This window comes from Pseudoliparis swirei, chromosome 12 (genome assembly GCF_029220125.1).
Source record: "Pseudoliparis swirei isolate HS2019 ecotype Mariana Trench chromosome 12, NWPU_hadal_v1, whole genome shotgun sequence".
In the NCBI taxonomy this organism is placed as follows: domain Eukaryota; kingdom Metazoa; phylum Chordata; class Actinopteri; order Perciformes; family Liparidae; genus Pseudoliparis; species Pseudoliparis swirei.
In genome coordinates this window covers 18,237,541-18,264,402 of record NC_079399.1, presented here as the reverse complement: position 1 = coordinate 18,264,402, position 26,862 = coordinate 18,237,541, and the positions used below count along the sequence as shown (strand labels likewise).

The 26,862-nt window shown below is 43.9% G+C and overlaps 1 protein-coding gene across 11 annotated transcripts in view; it reads left to right on the top strand.

Moving 5' to 3' along the window:
* The window catches only part of epha7 (eph receptor A7), an 87,449-nt gene extending 60,934 nt beyond the window's left edge, over positions 1-26,515 (top strand). Inside the window, exons 6-17 of one of the 11 annotated variants that reach the window (XM_056428325.1) lie at positions 2,565-2,689; positions 4,535-4,703; positions 7,203-7,311; positions 9,350-9,405; positions 11,729-11,842; positions 12,263-12,448; positions 13,449-13,510; positions 13,660-13,869; positions 14,782-14,931; positions 18,886-19,079; positions 19,693-19,848; positions 21,494-26,515. In XM_056428325.1, coding sequence (XP_056284300.1) covers positions 2,565-2,689; positions 4,535-4,703; positions 7,203-7,311; positions 9,350-9,405; positions 11,729-11,842; positions 12,263-12,448; positions 13,449-13,510; positions 13,660-13,869; positions 14,782-14,931; positions 18,886-19,079; positions 19,693-19,848; positions 21,494-21,608 — 1,646 coding nt within the window. In that variant the 3' untranslated portion in view covers positions 21,609-26,515. Of the gene's footprint in view, positions 1-2,564; positions 2,690-4,534; positions 4,704-7,202; positions 7,348-9,349; positions 9,406-11,716; positions 11,843-12,262; positions 12,449-13,448; positions 13,511-13,659; positions 13,870-14,715; positions 14,932-18,885; positions 19,080-19,692; positions 19,849-21,493 lie in introns of those variants that run through there. The other 10 variants (XM_056428320.1, XM_056428324.1, XM_056428319.1 and 7 more) reach the window with 10 other exon arrangements.
* Positions 26,516-26,862: the final 347 nt, after the last annotated feature.

The following is a 26,862-nucleotide window of genomic DNA, read 5'->3' as shown; positions in this document are numbered from 1 at the left end:
AGCAATAAATTCAGTCCCGAACGAAGAATTATAAAAAGATGAATGCATTCCCACAGCTTGGTTATAAAACCACTGGGCCCAGTATGCAACAACATTTTCTATTTGTTCAATAACTGCTCGAGTCCAGGAGTTCCTCTCAGATCCTGACCGAAGCCGTCTGCAGGGGGATGAAAGCAAATGTCAGATTAAAGCAGACAAGAAGCATCATTTAGTGCCCTTAAAGCCCTCAAACACCATTTTAGGAAAACTCCATATATCAAGGTGGATGGAAAGGTGGGGGGGGGGGGGCTGGATGAGGTTAAGCTGCACTAACTGCTTGTTGTGACTCGCGGAGGAGAAACTCAATCGCCCCCTCTGACCGTCCGCCCTGCGCCGAGAAAGGATCCATTGTTCCTGTGTTTTGGGCGGATTATGAGGGAACGTGTCACAACAGCAGGTTCTTTATTTATTTGATTTTTTTTTGACAAGGTCTTGCTTGTCCGCTGTCAGGAATGCTGATGAGGACTAATGAGATTCTAATCCAGGCGGAGTCATTAGTGGCAGGGTCATCTTAAAACAATCTGTGGGCGGGGTCAGGCTCCATCAGAGGCCCGGGTCACTGAGCATGGCACTTCCAGGACGAAGAGGCTTTTGTCTCCTGTTGGATGTTGTTCAGAGTTCAGGCGTGAGACTGTACGTATAGTTTCAGATTTTGAAAACACACTTTCCCCCGCCAGTGGATCAACATGAGCTTGTTCCCTTGTTCCCGTTTCATCGTTTTGTAATTTGCTTCCAAAACAAATCTTCCAAATTAGTAATTCCAAGAATTCCTCGCTCCGTCATCCCTCCTCTTCGTCTCTGATCCGTGAGAGACACCCCGGGAAGAAAGAAAAAAAGAAAGAAGGAAGAAATCCAAGTACAGCGTCTGACAAGTGGCTCCCACTTCAGAGTCCACGTCCTCCCCGGGACCCCTTTTTTCAAACTCGCTAAGACGCGTTAATTAATATGTTTTTAGCCCCGAGAGCGCCATGAGTCATCACGATTTCACAGTGTGTTTACAGAATGGATTTTTGAGGTTGTTGAAAGCGCAGATTACTATTTTCTGGTATTTTTTTTCTCCTTGGGGTGAGGTTCAGTAAGCCAAAAAGCTTTCCTTGGTTTGTTTTCTCTCTCTCGCTGGGGTCTTTAAGAAAAGTGCTGTAAAAATGATGGTGATTAGAACCAAGAGGGCGATGATGTAAAAGTTGATGGAAGTGGAACCACAAGCCGAGAGGCGCAGCTGCACAACGAGAAGTACGACTCTTTTTAACAAAAGTATATTATTTTCAAGAACTTTCAAGGAAGAAATTTGCATATGCTGAAACAAGACAATGAAAAACGAAAGTTGGTTTTGCCTTGGAAACCCTCTTTTTTTTTTATAAAAGAATATCCGCCCGGCAACCATTTCATTTAAAAATACCTTCCTGATTTGCTGACATGCCTTCCAGTATTCCTGTCACTCTCTAGTAATAGCACACCAAAGGTTGAAGGTTAAATTATATTCATTATATGTCTTTGTGTGGTAGTATTACTGCGTTTCTGCCCGGGTCCTTCTTTCTACATAAGAGTTTTCCTGTTATAAATTACACAAATGTTTCATTTCATTTCACTGTCATATCATTTGTCTGTCAAACAGAAATAAGTTAATTTGTAAATAACAAGCCACATTTAAAAAGCTCAAGTCACTGAATTTCCCAGAATAAAATGTCCTGCAAATATTTCAGAATTGTCGGGAACAAATAAAGGGATTCTTTCCACCGGTAGACTTGAGAGGGCTTTTATTTTGAAACAGGAAGTATTGAGTTAAAAGTCTTTTCATGTTATTTTCAGGGCTACCTTTGCTGAGGACCACGGTGCACCACATTGTACCAATCAGAATAAGGACAGACTGGGCTTTCTTGTTGTTGTGTGTGTGTGTGTGGGGGGGAGAGTCATGTTAACAAGTTCTAGCAGAAACCCCAAATATACACGCAAGAACCTGAACATGACACGTCCCCTTTAAATTCCAGCTCAGCGTGAGTGTGAGCCTGTGTGTGTGTGTGTGTGTGTGTGTGCATTCACCGTAAGCCAAAAGAAAAATGGAACTGTGTGTATCTCTGTGTGTGTGTGTGTGTCGGTGTGTGTTTGCACTGTGAATCTGCAAATCTAAATGTGGCAGCAGTTAATCCAGGCAGCCAGACACTTCAAATGAGTCACGCACAGAGCCGGAGACAACCGGTGTGCATTAGACTGATGTCGGAAGGTTACAGGTACGCCCGTCTCCCTCTGGGAGGGTTTCTCGATAGACCTGTCATCGGGGAGAGAGAGAGGGAGAGGGAGCTCGTCTGCTCCCTCCCCGCTGGGAACGCTGACAACGAATCAAACAAAATTTCCATCTCACGATCCACATTCTCCCCCACATGTTCCACCGTCTCTTCTTCCTAAACATTGGGAAAGCACTGTGAATATGCTCACTGATACTCACTGAAACTCACTGATACTCACTGAAACTCACTGATACTCACTGATACTCACTGATGCTCATCGAACTGTCCTTGTCCCAACAGCTCCGTCCCAGGTCAGCGAGGTCATCAAGGAGAAGGTGCAGCAGCGCAGCATCCAGCTGTCCTGGCAGGAGCCCCAGCAGCCCAACGGCGTCATCACGGAGTACGAAATCAAGTACTACGAGAAGGTGAGAGAGCGGCAGTCCGTTCGCCGAGCGTCGCCTCGTCTCTCTCTCTCTCCCGCTCCACGTACACTTCCGCCGACTCTTCATTTTGCATTCGACCTGCGCCGCCGGCGCGAGTGGAATTCACAAGGTCCCCCCCCCCCCCCCGCAAGTGCCTTCCTTTGTCTCGTAATTGCAATAATGAATGAAGATGCTCATAAGATTTTAATCAGGCCGCAGTCCTTCACAGCCCCCCCCCCCCCGCCCTCGACAATCATACGCGTGTTTGCGCACACACACACACACACACACACACGCAGGCCGCGGCTGCCTCCAGAATTAGTCATATGTCACTGTTATGTCCTGTCCTCTACCTCTAGATTATACCCCCCCCCCCCTACATTTCAAGCCTGAGCACATCAGCTCTTTACGGCAAAGGTTTAATGGGGCGAGTTTAACCAGCGGAGCTCCGATGAATCAGTCTCCTATGTCACGTACCGCGGCTGTGGTCGGCAATAGTGGGAAATAGGAAACAACAACTACCCCCCCCCCCCCCCAAAAAAAACAATCGGAGTCTCCAAAACATTTAACGACTGACGGGCGAGTACACAACACGTGCATCCAAATGGATTTCCTCTCTGATGACCATTCCGTCACGCGTGTTAACGGCGGCCTGCTTGTAACGCCGAGGTTATAATCGTACTTGTAATGTACGAGGATTTTCTTTTTCCAATTATGTTAATTCTGAAAGCCGGTATTCAAAAAGGGGGATGGGTATTCGTTTTTTTGGTATTTTTTTTTATTTCTGTGCTACAGCTTAATAGGCTATCACGGTTCTTTCATCATTGGACACACTTTCATTGATTTGATTTTGTATTGACCAATCAGGTTTATTGCCTCAACGTGTGTCGCCTTAAAAACGCCATCGAGCGGTGAGAGAATCACGGCGAGGCTTTCCACATGAAACATCTGAGCTTCCTGAATGTTAGCTGAGCAGAGCATCTACATGTGGCACTGATGGAATTATTTAATAATAATGCTAATGACACATGATGCTGGACGTATCAAGATGGAGTGAAGTGGTGAGAGCCTAAAGAAAGAAGTCATGTGTGTGTTGCCAGCCTGTTTTAAAAAAAGGCCTGGTTAGCAACAACTCGTTTAGGACCAATACGCCTTGCACTATTTTAGAACACATGATGATATCAGTGTGTCAGAGAAATAGGGAAAATATCAACTATCAATACATTTCACCTGCAAAGATAAATCAATGATTACAATTTGAATTTTAAGTTTTAAGTTTCCTTAAAGAGATTTTAAAAATCGCGATGCCCTCGCGATATATCAGAACCTCTTCCTCATGATACGTATCAAATCGCCAGATTCTTGCCAATTCACAGCCCAGAGAATCGATTTTTGAAAAATGCTTTTGAATGGTTTCATCTCCATCCCCTGAAGGCTGTCCGCAGTATTAGAGCCGCAGAGTGGGACTCGGTTATTCACCTGTTGGATGTTGTTTCATCCACGTGGGGACACTCTCCCTTTTCTTAACCCTCCTGTCACCTTTACATTTACTGACATATTTTACCCTCGGGGTCAATTTGACCACAGCAATAAAAACCTCCAGAAAATTATTAGAATTAATATTGTTTCCCAAGTTTAAGTGTGAGGTACTTTATGTTTGTTTGTTGACTACCTAAATAGCCCTTTGAATATATAAAAAAGTTGATATTTCTTATTTGATTGACACGGTGAAAAACAGCCTGGGGTCAAATTGACCCCAAGGAACACCGACGTTAAACATTGAATGGGGTCAAATTGACCCTCTGGTAACAGGAGGGTTAAATCAAACGTGGTTTATTCCTCACGCAGGACCAGAAGGACCGGGTCTACTCCACGGTGAGGTCCAAGTCCACGTCGGCCACGGTGAACAACCTGAAGCCCAGCACGGCCTACGTGTTCCAGATCCGGGCCTTCACAGAGGCCGGGTACGGTACCTTCGGACCCCGGCTGGAGATAACCACCCAGGAGGAGGCCACAGGTAGGAATGAGTGCACCACCGAGTCCTCCTGCATCAGTTATGCCTTCATGTACAGCAGGCAGACAGACAGGTACCAACACATTGTTTAAAAATCAACCCAAACATCGACCTTTTGTCAGTTTTCACTAGATTTATTTGTGGAATACCGTCAACAAAGACTTAGAGATGGAAAATGACGAGCACAAGTTAGGGACTCCAAAGTGCACAAAAAAACCAAATAGGTAGACTTTTTTTTTCTAGGTAAACCTTTTTCAAAAGCTTAAAACATTTTGTTTGAAATTCTTCCCAGAAAAGATGAGCACCAGAGTATTCGTTCATATTTACCACCGTGATAAACGAGAAAAAAACTTTTACGTGGGTGGTCATACAGTTTGAACATTCCTCAATCCTTGATTAATTATATATATATATATATATATATATAATATATGTATAGATATACATATACTGTATCTATATATATATATATTTATACATATATATATATACTCTATATACAGGACTGTCTCAGAAAATTAGAATATTGTGATAAAGTTCTTTATTTTCTGTAATGCAATTAAAAAAACAAAAATGTCATGCATTCTGGATTCATTACAAATCAACTGAAATATTGCAAGCCTTTTATTCTTTTAATATTGCTGATTATGGCTTACAGCTTAAGAAAACTGTAAAATCCTATCTCATAAAATTTTAATATTTCCTCAGACCAAGTAAAAAAAAAGATTTATAACAGCTGAGTGTTTGTCAAGGCTCAGGAAACCCTTGCAGGTGTTTCGAGTTAATTAGACAATTCAAGTGATTTGTTTAATACCCTACTAGTATACTTTTTCATGATATTCTAATATTTAGAGATAGGATATTTGAGTTTTCTTAAGCTGTAAGCCATAATCAGCAATATTAAAAGAATAAAAGGCTTGCAATATTTCAGTTGATTTGTAATGAATCCAGAATGCATGACATTTTTGCTTTTTTAATTGCATTACAGAAAATAAAGAACTTCATCACAATATTCTAATTTTCTGAGACAGTCCTGTATATATATGTATATATATTGCTTCAGTCAATAACAGTCCACCGATACAAAAAAAAGTAGAAAAAAAATACCCTTTTTCTTCTTTTTTTTATTTAGACACATGAATATCCGTTTATACTATTTAAATGCTTTTGGTCTGCATGAAAGTTGAAAACTGAAGGTACCGTTTCACCCGTCTGATTATCTTTAGAGTAATAACTGAGAGCGTCAGAATGTCTCCAAACGCACCGACGCCGAGCACCTGACAGGGTGAGAGTCTGACCATATATATACAGTATATATCTATGTCTATAGATAGTGCATCGGGCCCCTGAAGTAAAAGCCCGGGGAAGTAATTTGCGTGCGAGCAAAGCAAACAGAAATTGCTGACAACTCGTCATGGGAGAAATCAGCCAGCGCGAGGACAAGCTGCCGAGGTGTCGGGAGGATAGAGTCATTTAAATGGAATCAGCTGCATTAGCTCTGCCCCGAGTACCGGGGAGTTGAGGTGGGAGACGCTGCTCCGAGGTGTTATGGATCATAATGGCACTATAATATATATATATATTATCGTGGAGTCGTGTGAGATACGAGGCAATCAAACAAAGCAAACATTGTGTGTGCTTCTGTATGTGTGGGGGGACAAAAACTTCCTCCGTGAGTCTATTTATTATTATATTAATTATGTTTCCTCTTATTATTACCCCCCTAACATCCAACCTAACACCCCCCCCCCCCCGCCCTCCCTCCCTTGCCTTACATCCAATATTTCTGCATAAAAAGAAGAAGGAATGAAATAGAGGACACATTAATTACTCTGGCCGCATGCAGAGCGTGTCCATGTGACAGTGTTGCAGTCCGGTCAGAGAGTCCTTGACCGGTGTGGCCCACGAGAGGGGAAACCTGCTTCTAACCCCCCCACCACACACACACACACACACAAATAAAACAAAGAAACAACAGACAATTGGTGGGCTATCCACACTGGGAGCAACTGATCGAATGACAGACTGCAAAAACACACACACACACACACACACACACACTCACACACTCAGTTGGCTTTACACAGCTCTCTCGATAGGCAGTGCCGGAGCTCCGTACGTGGAAACAATCCAACCTGAATGTGTCTTTGTTTGAGATGAAGGGCATCGCCGGCGCCGTCTGGGACCATTAAGCCCACTTTCTGAAACAGTGGAGCCGTGTGTACGAGGACGGCTCAGAAATAGAAGCAGTCCCATCTCCTCCTCCTCCTCCTCCCTCCTCCTCACCCTCCTCCTATTCTGCTCCCTCAGAGGGGAGGAGAGGGGGGTCACCAATCCCCCCACGCCTCTCGTCCGGGGATCAAACAACTTGCGGTCGTTTGATGTGCCGAAGTTCTCACTGAGCGTTCCTGTCTTTTTTTTCTCTCTCTCTTTGCATGTCTTGTGCGTGTGTGTGTGTGTGTGTGTGTGTGTGTGTGTGTGCGTGTGCGTGCGTCCCGTCAGCGGCGATCGTCTCCAGCGAGCAGAACCCCGTCATCATCATCGCGGTGGTGGCCGTGGCGGGGACCATCATCCTGGTGTTCATGGTGTTCGGCTTCATCATCGGGAGAAGGTACGCTCTCGCGGGCCCCATTGACTCTCCACTCCTGTGAGTCTGCGCTTGTCATATTACAGCCCCTCTCTCTCCCTCCCTCTCTCTCGTTGTCCCTCACGGGGGCCTCCGCGCCCGCGGTCGTCCTCTCACGCCCACACACACACGAGCACGAGCATGCACGCACAAGAGCGCACGCACACCCATCGTCTCGTGGCATGCTGTGCTAATAGGTTGTGTTGCCCCCCCTCCCCCCTCCCCCCTCAGCCCTCCAGCTCTGACAACATTTTTAAGCATTTTTTTTTTGCAAAGCCATTATGAGACAAGCACTCTGCATTCCTGTGTGTGTGTGTGTGTGTGTGTAGGGGGGGGGGGATCTGGAGAGCGGGATGAAGAGTGGCACATATTTTTGGTTTTTCTCTCTCTCTCTCTCTCTCCCACAAAGCACCCGTCCCCTTGTCATGAGCATCATTCCATCACTTCATCATGTTTTCATCTGCACGGATGGCATTTTGTCAGAAATTACTTCTAATGCTGCGGTTCATCAGGAGAAGCCTTTTTCATTGTGTATGTAAGGGAAAAAACATAATTTACATATATACACTACCGTTCAAAAGTTTAGGGTCATCCAGACAATTTCGTGTCTTCCATGAAAACTCACTTTTATTTATCAAATGAATTGAAAATTTAATAGAAAATATAGTCAAGACATTGACAAGGTTAGAAATAATGATTAATATTTGAAGTATTAATTTTGTTCTTCAAGCTCAAAGGAAGGCCAGTTGTATAGCTTATATCACCAGCATAACTGTTTTCAGCTGTGCTAACATAATTGCACAAGGGTTTTCTAATCAGATATTAGTCTTCTAAGGCGATTAGCAAACACAATGTACCATTAGAACACTGGAGTGATAGTTGATGGAAATGGGCCTCTATACACCTATGGAGATATTTCATTAGAAACCAGACGTTTCCACCTAGAAGTCATTTACCACATTAACAATGTATAGTGTGTATTTTTGATTAATGTTATCTTTATTGAAAAAACAGTGCTTTTCTTTGAAAAATAAAGACATTTCTAAGTGACCCCAAACTTTTGAACGGTAGTGTATATATATATGTATATTATGCAAATACATCGCAGCCCGATGAGGCGCTGCCGTCTGTCTCGTTCTCCCTCAATACTCAAACCAAATTATAACATGTTTTGTCTTCATTAGTCACATGGACACAACATGGGAAACTATGTCTCGGCCGGGATATTAGAATATCTGTAAAAATCTGTCAATTTTTTAAAGAAATACATGACATAAAATGTCACATGGTCATCGCTGCTCTTCTATTTCTAAGACGACGGCCGGCTCTCTCGTATGTACAGAGAATCATCTGGTAAAAAAAAATGCTTATTGTATTTTTTGATAAATCTATAGCCCAATCTATTCCGAGAATAAATAACATGACAGAGATTTCATTCTTGATCCTGGAAACCGTATATTTGCCACACACACACACATCTTCATCTTCAAGGTCAACCCACCGGCTCTCTCCGGATCCCTGAACAGTTTAGAAACGCTGAAGCCTGTAAATCAGAGTTCTGCTCGAACAGCGGGGACGGAGGCTGCGCACGAGTCGCTTCATCAGCACTCGTGGCTCGGTCCACCTTTCACACGTCGTCCGTCTTTCTTTTCTTTGTGCTCAAAGAACAACTTTGTGCTGCTCGACGGGAACCGTCGACGCGTGGATATGGCAAAAAGAATGTTGAGCCGTCCTCTATGGCCGCATGCATTGTTGGATGTGTGACGTGATGGGATATTGGGAGCCAGGCTGGAGGGGCTGTCGGGGTGGGGGGGTGGGGGTGGGGGCTGGTGGGGTGGGGAGGGTTCACAGCTCCTTCAGCTAGGTTCCTCTGAGGATTTGTCATGTGCTGCTTTAGCCGGCACATTAAGATTCTTGTAACTTAGGGCGTTCGTTTCCTCTGCACAATCAGTTGACTCTGCCACCCTCTTCCTCCCCCCCCCCCTACCCAACCCCCCCTCCCCCCCCCCCACCCCCTGTGCAGGCACTGCGGGTACAGCAAAGCGGATCAGGAGGGAGACGAGGAGCTCTACTTCCAGTGTGAGTGTCCGAAGTTCATGTGCGCACACACACACACACACACCTACACACACACATGGGCCACTGCATGCTAAGCAGGAAGAGGTGCCTTCATAAAAAAAGAAAAACATTAGCGCCCACAGGCACGAGCGTTTGATGCCGGTTCAATTGATTGGAGTCAAACGCGGGGAACAATCAGGCGAACATCTGCCCCCTGATTGGCCGGACGGCCGGACTCCGTACATGGAGATGAAGGCGTCGGGGAAACAGTTTGTTTGTTTTTTCACTCGCGCTGCATTCAGGTGGCGTCGGGACATTTGGAAAAAAATATCGTTATTTCCCGACTGATAAAAATTCCCGCGAGAAGCGAACGCGCGTCGACACAACACGTCTTCTTTGCAGCGTCCGTGTCACAGCACGACGTTGCATATGATTTTTGTTTTAATTTGAAAAAACAACAACAACAACAAATTGTTCCACATTTGGTGCCGCCATTCTGTGCCACGTTTACCATTTTAAATAATGAGTTTGAGGCCACGCGGGCGTCAGGAGCTGGTCGGCGTGAGTTGGAGGAGGCGTGAGGATGCGGGTTGGAGGATAACAACCGGAGGTGATACCGGGTTGGAGTCCCGGTACTCGGGAACCTCCATCTCGGAGCTCGGCCGTGTGGAGGGGGCCCCTCCCAGGCCTCCTCTGTCAGGACGAGCGGGTCTTCTCTTCCTCCCTCCGCCGACCCCTAATGATGCCCTTGGAGATGCAGCTGCAGACTGGCTCCCCGAGAGGAGCCGTAATGATCCACGCTGTAGGCAAACTGCTGATGTGGGAACAAAAAAAGGGGTCAAGGAGTGAGAGCGGGGGACAGAACGTGTACGGCAGCGCCGGCGAGTCCGGCTCGGCCGACGCTAAGTGTCCGAGGAAGAGCCGTGGGTGGGGAATAAGTCAAGTCGAGCGCCGGGCTCCTAATGGAGCGATACGCATTTTGTTGCGTCGACGGCGTCGGGATGGGGGATAGGGGTGGGGGGGGGGGCATCGCCTCTCCTCCGCGGAGAGACGGGGGGGGGGGGGTCCGAGATACTCTCGGTCCGGATGAGCTTGCAGTTTCTGTTTCCGTTGGTCCGATGCGCTACAGTCTGGAGCTCATTAAACTTTACAGTTTAACAGGTCGTATTGTTATCCGTGGAATTTAAAATGCACAGCGGAGCGGCCCTCCCCCGAGTGGATGCGTTTGCTTAATAGTGCAGAATGTTGTAATTTGCTGTTAATTTGTGATAAGTGTAAATTCCCCCCCCCCCCCCCGCCATCTCCTCCTCCCGTCTCTGGCCTCCGTGTTTGTTTTCCTTATTGGTCACAAACTGCTTTCACAGCGTGATCGGAGAGGGAAAAAAAGGACTGCCGCGATGTAGTTTTCTACTGCGTCTCTTTGAGAACTCGGACGGAATATTCAACGATATTCAGGATGCTCCTGATCATTTGGTTTACTTCTGTGCTGGAAAATCAAGTTCATTTGAACGGGTTTACCTCAGGACTTTCAGAAACGGGTCATTTGTACATGAACGTCAGCGCAATGGAGCCTGAACACACCACACCGCTCACACCCTCTGTCCTGTGAGGCTCATGTAGGACGCAGGGAAGACCAGCCGGACGCTCCAATCTGGACTCCTTCAAAATAAAATCACGGATTTGCGGAACTTGATTTAAAATTGTTTTTTCTAGTGTGAGCAAAGAGGGGTATTTAAACCACAAGAATCCAAATAGATGGTTGTCAAAGTGAAAGCTCTACAATATAATTATGATTGTAACATTAAAGAGGACGTGTCACGCTCATTATCAAAATTATACTCATTTTCCTTTATTATTAAATCGTCCAAACGTGTAAAGAACAACAACATGGGGGTGAGGGGGCACTTTTGAAACAATTGAAGACATTTTTTTTTTTTATGATACAACATTATTAAGCAATAGAGTTTTTAGCTGTTTATAAACTTCTAATAAGTAGACATCCTGTGTGATGAACCCATGTGGCCGGCGAGACAGATTCTACTTCAGCGAGGTGGTCTCAATGTGCAGGTTACTCTCTGCTTCCCATTTGGTGATGGATTTTATTTTTTTGCACGGCTCCAGTTTCATAATAATAATAAGACATCAAATTTCTATAGCGCTTTTCATAATACTCAAAGACGCTTTATATATATATATATATATATATTTTGACAGTGCTCGCCGACCGCTCAGCAATCCCCTCTGGTCTGGGTAATCGTTTCGCCTGTCAAGTGCCCGCCGGTGCGTAGCGTGCATATTTATTCATAACAGTAATCCTCTTACCTTTCTCCAGTTAAATTTCCAGGCACCAAGACCTACGTTGACCCCGAGACCTACGAGGACCCCAACAGGGCCGTCCACCAGTTCGCCAAGGAGCTGGACGCCTCCTCCATTAAAATCGAGCGGGTCATCGGAGCAGGTGAGCGCCGCCGGTCACGGACAGATACTCACACCTCGGGGCACGGCTCCGTGCTTTGTCATGCCAGAGGAGGGGGGGTGGGGGCGGGAGGGAGGGAGGAGTTCACGTGTGGGCCACGTCCTGTAGAGGCGAGTCACCGAGATCTTTTTCCACAGCTGAGAAATCGCTGCCACATGGATTTTTACAGAGGCGGTCAATGACAGTATCTATGCAGCACCAGCGTGTCTTATTATAGGTCCTGGTTGCATCCCTCGAGTGTAACAAGACGTCGCACTCTGCACAGCTGCTTTGTCTCAAAATACACTCGTAAATGTGTCATTGTCAAGTGCTCTTTTTTATTTTGTATTATTATTATTATAACCCCACACACACACGCGCGCGCGCGCCTCACTCACAAACCCGCGTTGGTCCCCAACACAGGAGAGTTCGGGGAGGTGTGCAGCGGCCGGCTCAAGCTGCCCGGGAAGCGGGACATGTCGGTCGCCATCAAGACGCTGAAAGTGGGCTTCACGGAGAAGCAGAGGCGGGACTTCCTGTGCGAGGCCAGCATCATGGGCCAGTTCGACCATCCCAACGTGGTGCACCTGGAGGGGGTCGTGACGAGAGGTAACGTCACACTCGATGAGACGGTTTTAACATTTATTTTATACAACGGGGGGGAAAAAACATTGTTTTTCATTCACTGGTCAATTATTTAACTATTTTTAGGCCTTTTTTTGCTTCCACAACATGACTTCTGTCAGTTTAGTGGAACGAAAGCATCCAAAGTATTACTTTGTGTTTTTGCTTTTGTTTATTGTTCCTAAATTCACCAAGTCTTACCATTTAGATTATGCTTAATATGCATATTTAATCAGTTTTATGGTGAAACTTATTTTTTCCTACTTTTTATATCCTGTCCAACTGAGGTTGAGATTACTGGCTCTGACCTTCTGGTTTCATCCCTCTCTGTATTCTGAAGGTTTTTGACTGAGGGGTTTGTTCATTTATAATTCATAGCCTCATTTAAAGAACATTTTATATCTAAAACCATGGCCAAAACTGATATTTGTATTGTTATTTATAGAGTCATCAAAAATCTGTAAAAATAAATACATTTTAAATCTATTTGGAGCCTGGCTAAATCCAATGTTCAGGATTAAAAACATATTTAATGAGCAATAGCATCATCCTTCTATTTAAACATGCAATAAAACAATAAAAAAATTGTAATACATAAGAATACTAGTATTATGGAGTTTCATGGCGGTAACTATTAATTAGAACGATGATCCTATTCACTTGGGGTGTCTCCCCTTAAAGATGCTCCCAGATCACTTTCATCAAAGCATATTTAGCTTTGGGAGGTAAACGCGTTGTAGTCAGAGTGATATTATATCTGATTAAATTAGCCACAGTCCTTGTTTAACATTTGCTCATCCAGACACTGTAATAAAAGGAGCAGATGGTAATTTTTTATTAAAAGCCAATACGGGCGGCTAAAAATAACTCCAAAGCAGTCCCGCCGTCGTTGTTTATCGTCACGCATTTATTTAAATTATTTGCGAGCAAACAAAATCTCTGCCGCTGAATTGATCGTCCCGTCTCCCCTCTCCGTGTTCACCAGGGAAGCCCGTGATGATTGTCATCGAGTACATGGAGAACGGCTCATTAGACGGCTTCCTCAGGGTGAGTGTCACCTTCGGAGCGCCTCTTGGAACTTTCTCCTTTCTTGCCTCCGCTAAGCGAGCCGTGCGTCGCATTAGAAATCTCATACATCTCGTGAGTCCTGTACGTTTCCCACATGGCTGACCCCCCCCCCCCCCTCCCCCGTGCAGAAACACGATGGTCAGTTCACAGTCATCCAGTTGGTGGGGATGCTGCGGGGCATCGCGGCGGGAATGCGATACCTCTCCGACATGGGATACGTCCACCGAGATCTGGCTGCCAGGAACATCCTTGTCAACAGCAATCTCGTATGCAAAGTGTCCGACTTCGGCCTGTCGAGGGTGATCGACGACGATCCCGAGGCTGTCTACACAACAACTGTGAGTCAATTAAAGCGCTCGCTCTCTCTCTCTCTCTCTGTCTGAATCCTCTAATCAAGTCTGTGCATAGAAATAGAGCAGGGGCACTGGTGCACGGCCAAGTGGTCTGCACCATTTTTGTTACATTTTCAAAACAAGATATGTGTCTCTTCCCCCTTTTTGTGAAGGGTTTATGAAACACTTTACGAACGCTTTTTAAATGAGTTATAAGCCGTTAATAAGAACAACTGCAGGTGCTGGAATATGTCTTTGCTTATCATCCACGTACACTGAGTTTATGTAAAAATAGGATTTTTTTTTTTTTTTTGCATTCAAAATATAGGACAATAGCATATTTATGCGAAAGCCACGCCGCAACAAGCAATCACAAGCAAAACAAAAACAAATCTGGCTATTATTAATGTTCATAATGAATTCATTGTAAGGCGTCTTTCAGGCAGAGAGGACAACACATGTGCGGGTCTTTGTTTCTTTGTGTCCTCTAACACATAAATTAAGTCATTTTGTCTTTTTAAACTGCTTGGGGGGGGGACAGTCTTCTGAGGCATTTTCCCCTCAAATGCACACGCCAACAGGTCAACGTGCCAACGCACTTCTAATGAAGATGAATGTGAAGTAGCAATTCATAAAAAGGGTCAAAATGAGTCATAGTCTGGTTTCAATAGCAGATACACTGAAGCCACAGCCACCTTGTTGTTCTTATTAATGATTAATAAATGAAACATGAATACATGATTTACTATGCCTTCCTAAAGCCACAGATTACATCATGTATTAACGCTTCGTCTCTGTGTTCTCTGTGACCATGTGTGTAACTGTGAAACTCTCTCTAATTGATGTCTTTAGGGGAAGATGCAGGATATAATGCATTTGATCTTTACTCCAGCCTCTGACCTGCATTTTACTGAACAGGGCGGCAAAATACCCGTCCGATGGACCGCGCCGGAGGCCATACAGTATCGAAAATTCACCTCCGCGAGTGACGTGTGGAGTTATGGCATTGTCATGTGGGAGGTCATGTCCTATGGGGAGCGGCCCTACTGGGACATGTCCAATCAAGATGTAAGTTACTGCTTCAAAGGGCAAAAAAAAGAATGAGACACGTTCTGATTTTTAAAGAGCTTACCCGATGAAAAATACATTTCAAGATGTGATTTTAAGGAAAGATTTAGCAATTTTCTGTCATTTTTTTGGATGGGTTTCTGAACCATAAATCATCAAATAACAAGCTCGTAAAGGAGAGTCAGTACAGTTTGAGAAAACAACATTTTTCTTCAGCAACTGTCATCGGAAACGTTGCTGTTGGGATTTCCCCAAGATGTATCCCTAATTCATTCCACTAAAAACATAAATACCACCAACAAAACTCCCACTTTGTGGTTCTCCTGCGAGTCTGAATCCATCCGGAGGAGAAACAGACCTGCAACGGAGTCCTGAGAACGTGGGTTTGATGGCGGCTTCAGTGTAAACAACAGGAGTTGAAAGAACTTGTCACACGGAATTTTTTTTTTTTTTAATTCCAATGCCCCTAAAAGTTTTAGAATAACTTATGGTAATTGGTACCAGTGTGAGGAGCTGCGTTGAATCCATTAAAGAGACGGCAGCTCGAGCGCACTATTCCGTTTGCGTTGCGTCTGGACATTGGCGTCGAGGATGTAAAGACATTGACACGCTCTAAATTTAAAAAAGGTGGCACAGGGGCCCTTGGTCCTTTACCAGTCAGAGCGGGTCGAATGAGAATATGTTGTGTGTTGCATTATGGGAGGTGGAGGATCAAGTATTTTCCCGAGCTCGTGTGTAAATGTCAGGATATCTGCTGCTTTGATTTTTATTGTTATTTTGTTGTATCTGTGTCTTAGAAACAACCTCCCCCCCCAACACACTTCATCAAGTTCCATACAATAAGTTTAATTATCCCCTTTTAAATGTGTAATGACAGCCGTCAATGAAACCGGCAAAGACCACCGTACCGCCACTTATTGCAGGCGAGGGAATTCATTCGCATTTCCTTTATACACATAAAACCTAACTAGATTCATGTTGCATATTTACAACAGTAATGAGTTTTTTTTTTTCTCAAATAGAAGCAAGTGAATAAAGTCAAACCTCATTCGCGCGCAAGACAATCGTAAAACAATATTTCGTCTTCATCAATGCAGCTAAAAAACTAGAACGGGCACTCGGTAGAGCGCATACCTTCGCATATCACAAGATTGGGCATTGGATTATGAACATTTTGGCATTAGTTACATGCCAATTGGATAGAAATTGACCACGCTATGGTAAAAAGAAGATTTTGACCTATCCATGACCTTGACCTTTGACCCGATTGATCCCAAAATCTAATCAAATGGTCCCCGGATAATAACCAATCATCCCACCAAATTACATGCGATTCAAGAAGATGTTGACCTTTTCATGACCTTGACCTTTGACCCGATCGATCCCAAAATCTAATCAAATGGTTCCCGGATAATAACCAATCATCCTACCAAATTTCATGCGATTCAGTTTACAACTTTTTTTGTTATGCGAATAACACGCATATAAATAAATCCACGGCGATCAAAACATTACCTTCCGCATTTTCAATGCGAAGGTAAAAATATAAAATGAAGAAGAAGAAGAAAAAAATCCATAAACGTACACACAGCTTCAAAGCCCCATAATCTTCTCCCACCTGACTGATGAGGTTGTGAAATATCGAATGTCAAGGGGGTTCTTTTAGGCGCTGTAATTGAATCAGAAACTGTATCTTTCAAAGTGCCTCAGCGTCAAGTAAATCGTGAGAGCCGACTCCTGACATTGACCTGACTTCTTCTTCCTCAAAGAACACAGTCCCACAATTCTTCTTCTTCATCTTTTCTCTTCTTCTTCCAAATGTCTCAAATTGCCATAATGATTCACTCACCCGCAGTTCTCTGAGTGCTGTCGCCAGCCTTCCACTCCAACTCCCACTGAGGGAGTCCGACTGCCCCGGACTCCTCCAAGCTGTCCCCTTATTGTCGGACGTTTGGCACAATTTGATTGATGGTGGATGGCGAGCTTGTGCGGGGCCTCACAATTTTCTCCATGGCGCATTGGTGTTTAGCACCCACAGCAGCAGGCCCAAACATTATTAAGATTCTCCGGCGGTCCAAAGCAGAGGCATCGCTGATTGAACAATCGGGAGGCGGACAGGGCATTAAAGAGTCAACGTGGCGCTACTTGCCAGACGTCAATGTCAGGAATATTTCTGCACTTCGTCAAGATGTCATCTGAAGAATGTTATTTGCAATTTCCCCACCTTTTTGACACCTTTTTTCACCCTCCGTGAGTCACTCTCGCGTGAGCGGTCCGGCCTGAACCAGCTGATGAAAAATATGCAAAAGCGTAGACACAGAGCTCTTTATCCACAATAAATAAAAGGGAAGCTAATCAAATCAAACCAAAGTGCCCGCTGCACCGACTGCTCTCACGTCATTGACTTTTAATGAACTGTGCTAAACTGCATGAATGATGCAGAGTGACAATAGATTAGGTTTATAGGCACTGTGAAAAGATTGTTTCTATTACTCTTATATCGGCTTTTGTTTACTCACATGCAATATATAAGGGGCTTAATTCTTGAAGTGGAACTTTGTCATTGCATAACCTTAAAGGTTATCAGTAAAATGTCAACCAATAAAGACAGGTTTAATATAATCCTATCTCCTAAAGAGTTGCTTAAAAGCTTAGCTGCAGGGTTCAGCACTAGCTGAAGTGAGTCCAGCGAGAGGAGAGCTCCAGTCCTCCAGCAAAGGCAACAAAAAAAACTGATATTGTCTTTTCAGGACCAGGAAATGAGAGAAAGTGTCTGATTTGGCTTGTCTGAATAAATCTCAAAACGTTTTTAACATGACCATTACATGAAAGTCCATTTATGTATAGCATGCTGGATCTCACATCCTTTGTTTGGGCCATTATACGCTATGACTTATTATAATAATCATCTTCATCAACTTCACTAATGAGATATAGGGGCGCGGCGAGTATTCAACAAAGGTTTACAACGGAGCACAATAGACAAAAACACAAGCCAATAGCTGAGTTAGCCATTTACATGAACGTAAAAAAATTCATACAAATATCAAGTTAAGCTGCTAATATAGTCCTCAGAAGTGCCTGTCCACCCTCTCCCACCACACCTTTGTTGTTTATCACATGTCTGAATGTGTGGCTGCTCGTTTATACCCTTCTGGTGCTACTAAAGGCTATTTATAAAGGGTTTAATGAAGGTGTAACTGAAGGCGGATAGGAGTTTGGGGTTAGGGAGCTACTAATGGATGGTACCAAAGGGTTTGGGGTTAGGGGAATAGCATAAGCTGATACCAAAGTGTTTTGGGGAGAGGGAAGTCCAAAGGGCTGACTCTTAGGGGTTAGTGTCAAGGGTTGGGATTAGAATTGGGGTGACGTTAAAGGCTGATACCAAATGCTTTGGGGTTATGGTTTGGACAAAAATACCTTAGGGTTAGGCAGATACTCAAGGCTGGTTCATGGACATACAAAAGGGTGGTACCAAAGTGTTTCGGGTTAGGTAAATACTAAAGGCTGATACCAAATGGTTTTGGGTTAGTTTCATGGACATACTAAAGGGTGAGGTCCAGGGACAGGGATGTCGTATTTGTACAGATTGTAAAGCCCTCTGAGGCAAATTTGTAATTTTAGATAATGGGCTATATAAAATAAACTGAATTGAATTGGTACCTATGGGTTTCGGGTTAGGTAAATACTAAAGGCTGATACCAAATGGATTTGGGTTAGGTTCATGGACATACTAAAGGGTGGTACCAAAGTGTTTTGGGTTAGGTTGATACTCAAGGCTGATAGCAAATGGTTTTGAGTTAGGGTTATGGTACTACTACCAGAGGGTTTGGGGTTATGAAGATACTAAAAGGGTGTTTGCTTAGATTTCAGTAGGTACCAAAGGGCTCGGGGTTTGGTTGAGAATGACACTAAGTGCTGATACTAATGACTCCATCTGTTTTAATTTCCCAGGTCATAAAGGCAATAGAGGAAGGCTACCGTCTTCCAGCCCCGATGGACTGTCCACCGGGCCTGCATCAACTTATGCTGGACTGCTGGCAGAAAGACAGAGCTGAACGTCCAAAATTCGATCAGATAGTTAGCATCCTAGACAAGATGATTCGCAACCCTAACACATTGAAAACGCCAGTGGGAACATGTACAAGGTGAGAAAACCCCCCTCAAATAAATCATTTTAAACTGTCGCTTCACACAATACACAATTTGAACTTTTTATTTTAGTGCATTAGTGGATGATCCAAAGTGTCTACCGGATGATTTAGCCTCTATAGTTCACAGATGAAAGATAAATCTCTGGGGATCGATACCACAAAGCAGCTTCCATGGCTTTATGGTCAATAGCAGGGCTTTTAAATCAATCTCTGTAATGAGTTCTTGGTACTTTAAAGTGCAGTGGGAACTTCAGACCTCACTCTGACGTTTGTCAGATGAATTCTATTTGCAGTCAGAGCTTACGTCCGAGAGGTTAAAGCTGCTTAAAAAGCGCTTTATTAAATACGGGGAATATAATACGATTCAAAAGATATTGACCCCAAAAATAAGTTTTCAGAAGCAAGCTGACACGCTGCATGTCTTTGTGAATGTTCTTATTGATTGAAGCCTCCAATCAGTTTGTCGTCCTCCCTCTCTTTGCAATTTGCCGCCCCGCTGGATGCCTTTGGTCGTCCCTTTGTCTCGTCTCCCGGCTTGATTGTGTTTCCAGCGGAACCGTTTCCTTTCCACGCGAGACATAAACACCGTTCTGTACTCATCCCGCAGACCAATTAGTCCACTGTTGGATCAGAGCACACCAGACTTCACCGCCTTCCGCTCAGTGGGAGAGTGGCTGGAAGCCATCAAGATGGAGCGATACCGAGACAACTTCACGGCGGCTGGCTACGGTTCCCTGGAATCTGTGGCCAGGATGTCAATCGAGTAAGTAGATGGGAAGGCCTCACGCGGTTCAGCATGAGTAGAGGACATTAATACCAGCCACACTTAAGACTGTGATCTCACCTCTACTTCACTTCCATCTCAACATGAGTAAACAAATCTACTTTTTCTTTTGGTTGTATTTTTGCCTCCAAGCAGAGTTTTGCTAGACCACCACCCCACGAGGTTCAAGAGTTTCTGGAATTATCATACATCTTCAATCACTGGCTTTTATCTACCCAAACTGTAGAGATAAGCTTCTATATCGTCCATGATTTAAACTCTGCATATACGATACATTCTGACAGCAAATCAAAACAGGAGCAAATCAATGGACAACGCCAATTCAACCGGCCGTGTTTATGCGTCCTGACAAATTCGATGAATGTACATTTCCACATCACTAATTCCATCCCATCAACAACAGAGGCATTCTATACAAACACTGCTTTACTGCCCAGAGTGTGTCTTTACGTCAGAGAGAGTATTTACAATCTTTTCTAGTTTGTGGTTGTTGCATAGTTTCCCTCAATGAAACACGTGACCAGATGTTTCCCATTAAAAGCCTTCTCGGGGATCGGAGTTCCTCCCCATCCTGGTTGGCTTTTAAGGCAAAAATCCACAATCGTGGATTCATTTACGACGGATGGAAAACAGCAACTTATCGGAAATGTATTGGTTAGAACAGAGTTTCACAGCGTGGCACAGTTGTCCTATAAATAATTTCATAACACTGACTTCAAAATAAAAGCGTCCATTCGTTGAACGTGATTTGACACATTTCCAAATTTAGTCAGCCTGTCAGGAGTAAATAATTATACAAATAATGGAATTAACCATTATGAGTATCACATGATGAATACAAACTTTGATAATTAAACCAATAACCACTGCTTGACAACTATTTCAAAATAATTTAATTTTGTTAATAAATAGTCAGGAATACATTTCCAAAGACGGATCTGAGGGCCATTGAGAAACGTCCTGTTTCCACAGAACAGTTTCACTTCAGAATAATAGCAGACCACCTCAGTGTTCAACACTATCAGGACATTCTGGCCCTCTGAAAGACCATAAGTGAGCTGTGTCTCCTCTAAATTCATGAGAGTTTGCCAGAATGATCTGCTAGCATCAAAAAGTTATGTTATGTCAGAAAATGTGGTGAAAAAAGAGCTGTATATCATTCGTCCCAGCCTTAACATGTGCGTGAATACAGTTAGTTTAGAGCATTTAATGCATTGTTTCACTCGTTGTAAAGTTCTTATTGGTGGTGTTTCACACATTACTATGTCGTGTGTCCTCATCTCATGGACTTGTGTGAACTCTTAAAAAAAAAAGAGGCATTCTTACGAGTTGACAGCGGCTGAATGTGAGCGTCAGCCCGTCTGTGGTCGGCCTTTAATTGTCACGTTGACCATCAGACGTCAACATTGGTCTCCGCGTTGCCTCCCATGAAATACTCGAGAGTTCAAATGAACTTCCCAAGATAAAACAAAACGTCAGATCTTATTTCAATTTTGTTGGGGTAGATTCATAAACAAAAAGCCTGCTGCTAACTTAGCGTCCTTTTATTTGGTTTTAAATGGTGCTTGTTTGGCCCCTTCCTGGTCCCAGTCACTGATGGATGTGTTTGTCTTGTCTTCCTCAGCGACGTGATGAGCTTGGGGATCACGCTGGTCGGCCATCAGAAAAAGATCATGAGCAGCATACAGACTATGAGAGCCCAGATGTTGCATCTCCACGGCACGGGCGTCCAGGTGTGACGAGGGTTGCGGCGTCGGACAAGGGGACGAAGGAAAAAAAACAAAAACAACGAAAAAAAACAGAACTTATCTGGAGCAGTGCCTGGGACGTAAAGCGGGAGGATCGTCAAAGTAAAACGGACGTCTTGGTGCGTCCGACTCTTCCGGCTCGTGTCTGGACTGAAACTATTCCTTTGTTCCTCAGTGAAGGAGTGCGCTCCGCCTTTCCGAAAGGCACTAAAGAGAGGACAAAGGGGGCAGCGGGAAGAACTGCAACACACAAAGAAAGACAAAAAGAAACTACCTGGACGAGATGACTATCTTTTCACTTTTCTTCTTCTTCTTTTTTTTATTTTTTTGAAGAAGAGCTGATGAACTCAACCATATATCAAATGGCGCATTGGAAAGGAGTTTGACACCTCCCTCTTTTTTTTCCTACCATTTTATTAAAGACTTAAGTGCACACCATGGCCATGGATTACCTTTAAAAAATGAACAACAAAAACACACAAACAATGTCTCTCCTTGCGGTGCTTTCACTCTTTATTTTGCATCCGTCTGCCACAGTGACACATTGTGGCCTACGCAACAAGTTGTTTTCTCTCTCTATATCTTCTTCTACTTGGACTTTGACAACAGGGTAAACTCTTTTATCCAAACGCAGCGGGAACTTTTTAGGCTTAGATTCAAAAAGGTACTTTATTTCTTGTACTGCCGACACATGCTGGACTGTTTGCAGTGACTCGTGTTTCCCTCCATGTGCTCTGTGGAAGTGAAAACAGTACCCTCTCTGGACTGTGTGTGTGTGTGTGTGTGTGTGTATGTGTTGGGGGGGATTCCGACATCGTTTTCAACCTCTCAATGGTTTGTGGTTGTTTTATTTTAATCAAGGAATTTCCTGAAGAGTGCAACACTGAGGAGGCGAAATATTCTTTCGAATCACGAAAATCAAGACTTTTATATCAGAGTAGCAATATCCTTTGTCCTAGTGGTCGATGCAGGAAGTGCAGAACGGTTACACGGTCACGGCGCCGCCTCTCGTCAGCGCCGATGAGCGATTTGATCGAAAATGAAGCCCCCGTCGGTTTCTTTTCTTCCCGTCATCATGTTGCACGCGCAGTGTTTCGTTTTCGGTGTGTCGTCGGAGCTGCAGAGTACAATTTTAAAAAACGTTGGATCCGAGAACGTTGTAGACGTAATACTGCCTTAAAAAAAAAGCGTTTGATTAAAGTATTGCCGCTATTTTAGGCGCTTCAGAGGCAATGCTTTCTGCGTTCATTTAAAAGGGTGGAGGACAAGCTCCCTGTTTTTATTTTATTCTTGTTTCTTGTGGTTGTGACGTCTGTTTTTTATCTGGAACTTGAAAACTGGTGAAATCGAGCGTGCGCAACGCCGTTTGATGCCACGAGTGACGCGGTCGGCGATAACGACGGACTAAACAGAGCAATAATTTACCAGGTAGAAATCGTCCTCGCCTGAAGAATTTATTTTGTTTTTTTGTTTTGTTTTAGAAGGAGCTAGCTTTTATTTCACGTTTGAGACAAACCCTTTGGAAAACATTCAGTCACCGCCGGAAACGAAAGGAATGTACCGCTTTCGAGAAATGGTCGGTGCCAAGTCGCCAAAAGAAATAATCACGTCGTCGGTTTTTTTGGACCACCGCGATACGCTAAAAACGCTTGGTGGGAATCAAACGTCCTGGTGTGGAAAATGTTGAAATGGGGTTTTGGCTGAAGAGATGAAAGAGGCGCCATTGTTCGAAAATACCCCCCTGAGATAAAAGGTGCCACTCAGCCACGCTGACATCATCTTCCCCGGCGCCGTTGTCCAGAAATCAAAGAGCCCTCTTCAGGGTTTCCAGGTCTGGAAATTTAATACCAAAAGAGACGGAGCTTCAGTTGCACGCGAATCGCGCCATTACACCCCATCCCTATCCCACCACCACCACCACCCTCAGCTCTGTAGACATGCCATGTAGAGATCCCTTATTTATCCCCGTGTCTCCGCCGCTCGTCCCTCAAAAGGCGTAGTTGATGTGACGGAACATGCATTAGAGTGTCTCTCCAGATTGCTCCTCTTTTCTCCCCGGTAAGTTTTTTTTGTACAGCGCACAAGAGACGAGGTAGGGGTGGGGGGGGGGGGGGGGCTTTGCAGGAGACGTGCTTAAAAGCCAATCAACCTATTCTGTGCCATCTGTCTCCACTTCAAAGCGAGAGAGAGGAAGAAGAAAAAAGGTTCCAACGTTGAGTGTGTTTTCGGTGCAGTATTCTTTCGTGAAAAAAGACGTCCATCCATCCATTCAGTCGGCCACCTCAGGAGCGGTGTGGTGTGTTCACGGAGAAAAACCATTACAACCACGTCTCCTACCCGCCGCCGTAACCTCAGATACATCTGTGGATTCAGTATACATTTATGTCGACCGGTTTCATCTCGAATGCATAGAAAAAGCTGACGGAAAGTGAAGTAGCCATTACTAGCGTTCTTCGTTCTCGTGGGTACCTTTAAGAAGGCAAGAAAAAAAACACTTGCCTGCCGAGACGTCGATGAGTAAAGTCGGTTATCTTAAAAAAACGGATGTGGAAACCAGACGCGTACATTTGTGTGGACGTGCCATCTCACTTGTCGGGCTGGATGCCGATGACCTCATCGACCTCTTCGAAGTCACAGACCCTTTCAGAGCCAAAGATCAACACAAATAATCCAGGGACTACAGATGAAAATTAGCTGCAGCTACAATCTGGTATCGTGCATCAAATGGCGATGTTTATGTTTTGACTGTACATGGTCACTTTTTAATAAAGATAATAATTAATAATCACGCACATCCGGACGACTTAACGAAATTAATCAAGTGCTGGTTGCAGCACATTTGGTTGTCAGAATCGATGTTCCCCGAGTGGCCTCGTCGTAACTGGTGGCTTTCAGCCCGAATGCTTGGTGATCGGTGTCGATAATAAACTACGATGAACACGTTTTTCCGCCACCGCACCTTTGGAGCGGCCATTTTGTTTTTAAACCCAATGTAATTAGTTTGGGTCGCTTGGTGGATCCTCGGTGGTTTCCCGCTCCGGCATGGCCCGATGAGCTGCTGCACTGCTCCACACATCCGTTGCCAAACTCGCGTGCGTCATCATCGCTTGTATCGGATCACTGATTTTAAATGTCAGATGTGGAGGATCACACAATGGAGGGATCGTAAAATAAAATGGTTTGGGGGAATGCACCTCAGGAGTATTTTCATCGTCAGATACTCCAGTGAGCCTCTTAATATCCAATTAGCGAGCAGAAAGGACGACAGAATATCCAGCAAACATTCACATGCACGTCGGAATCGATTCATTTATCAAGTTAATTATTGCCATGAAATAACTGTACTTGTTTCATTGTCTGAAAAACGGAGACAGAAGAAGAACAAAAGTGGATATTAGCTACTAACAGTTGAGTTTGGCTGCGGTAGTGATGAGAGGAACCAGGGGGCTTGACCGGGCTCTGCCCGTGGTACCGTTTTAGATGATGGTAAAAGGTTTTATAGTCATCAAAAATGCATTCTCTGCCGATTGCTTTCGCTCCCTTCTGAAACACTTGAGGAATATATAATAATAAAAAAACACGTTACCACTTTTTTACCTTCGCTGCCTTTAACAAGTGAACGTAAATGTCATTCAGAACATAGCTGGATCCATTTCCACTGTGGGACTCACCTTCGTCAGGAGACACCAGGAATTATCCCCGACCGGCTCTGAGTCCCCCCCCCCCCACCACCACCACCCCCATGTCACACACTCTCCCCTTTATTCATACAGCAGAGCTCAGCAATTGGGCCTTGGCCAGACCTTTGAATTGAATACCGGCCTGAAGTCATTCAGTCAGCACAAAACTCCCCGGTTCGCAGGCGGCTCTCTCCCCCCACCCTTCCACACTCCACTCCACTCTGATTTTAAAACCGGCGCACCCTGGAGGCCCCTTTACACCCCAGGGTAGCATGCCTCTGTCCTAATTTTTGTTTCCTCCCGTTCTGGGGAAACAGCAGTTTGAGCCACATTGAGATTAAGGCCGGGATGCATTGGATTGGATTTCCAACCCACCCGGAAACCTTCACCGCCAGAAGTCACTTTACTGTCTGTGTTTCCGCTTGTGTTTTCATCCACATTTTTTTAAACTTCAGGTCGCTTCAACTCTGGACAAGAACAGTTTTGTCGTGGCTAAAAAAAACAAAAAAACCACACACACAAAAAAAGAAGAAAAAAATATATATATATTTAAAAAATGAAAAAAAACAGGATGTAGGTTGGTTGGAATCAGGAATAGCAGATAGAGTACGAAGTTATTTTTCAAATTTTTGTGGTTCAACAGTTGGAAATTGGTTCCGGCGCCTCGGTGGAGGCGGTGGATCGTTCCAAAGAGTGCAGCGCTGTTGATTGTGTCAGAGGGAGGCGAGATTTGAGGGGATCTTTGTATATGTACTAATTGTAAAACTTGTACATTTTATTTATATTGTTTTTTACACATACTACTCAGTAGAGAGCTCTGAATACATTGAAAATGCACTATATTTTTCTATCTCGCAGATGAATTATTGTCAACCACCAAGATTTCAGTTGTACAGAAGTTTTCTTTTCAGTTTTTTTCATTTAGGACCAAAGACAGCTGATAGGATTTCCATCTTTACTTTTGACTTTGTTTCTGATTTTTATTTTTTGCGTTTTTAGTTTGTTGTACAGTAATACAAAATGTCAATTTATTATTTATTTTTCTGTGATGAAAGTATTGAATATCCACTGGTCAAAAGTATTTTCCCCAACAGCAGAACTGTAAAATCGTTCAATTAGACAATTTCTTGTTACATAGACAATTCTTTTTGCTTTGTAACCTTTGTAATAGACTGTACATATATTTTTGGAAATATAATACAATCTCTATAGAAGTTGTGGATGTCCTTTGCAGTGTTTTTTTCATCTTTACTCTGACTCATTTTCATAACTAATGTTGTGTTCACTTTAACAGCGAGTTATTTTAGGTTAATACTGTTGAGATCAGTATTCCTAGTACATTTATTATCCATGCTATCTATGGCCATTTTGGAACAACACGTTTTACTCACAACCACCTGACATTATTTACAAAGAATTGCCATTTTTATTATTGAAGAGTTTCAGAAAGCGTCTATGTTCTGATACCACAGAATCTGAGGGTGGCATTTTCTAATGAAGCAGCATTTAGAAGATGTAACTTATGAATGTGTTCTCAGTCATTATTAAGAACACATGTTCCACAC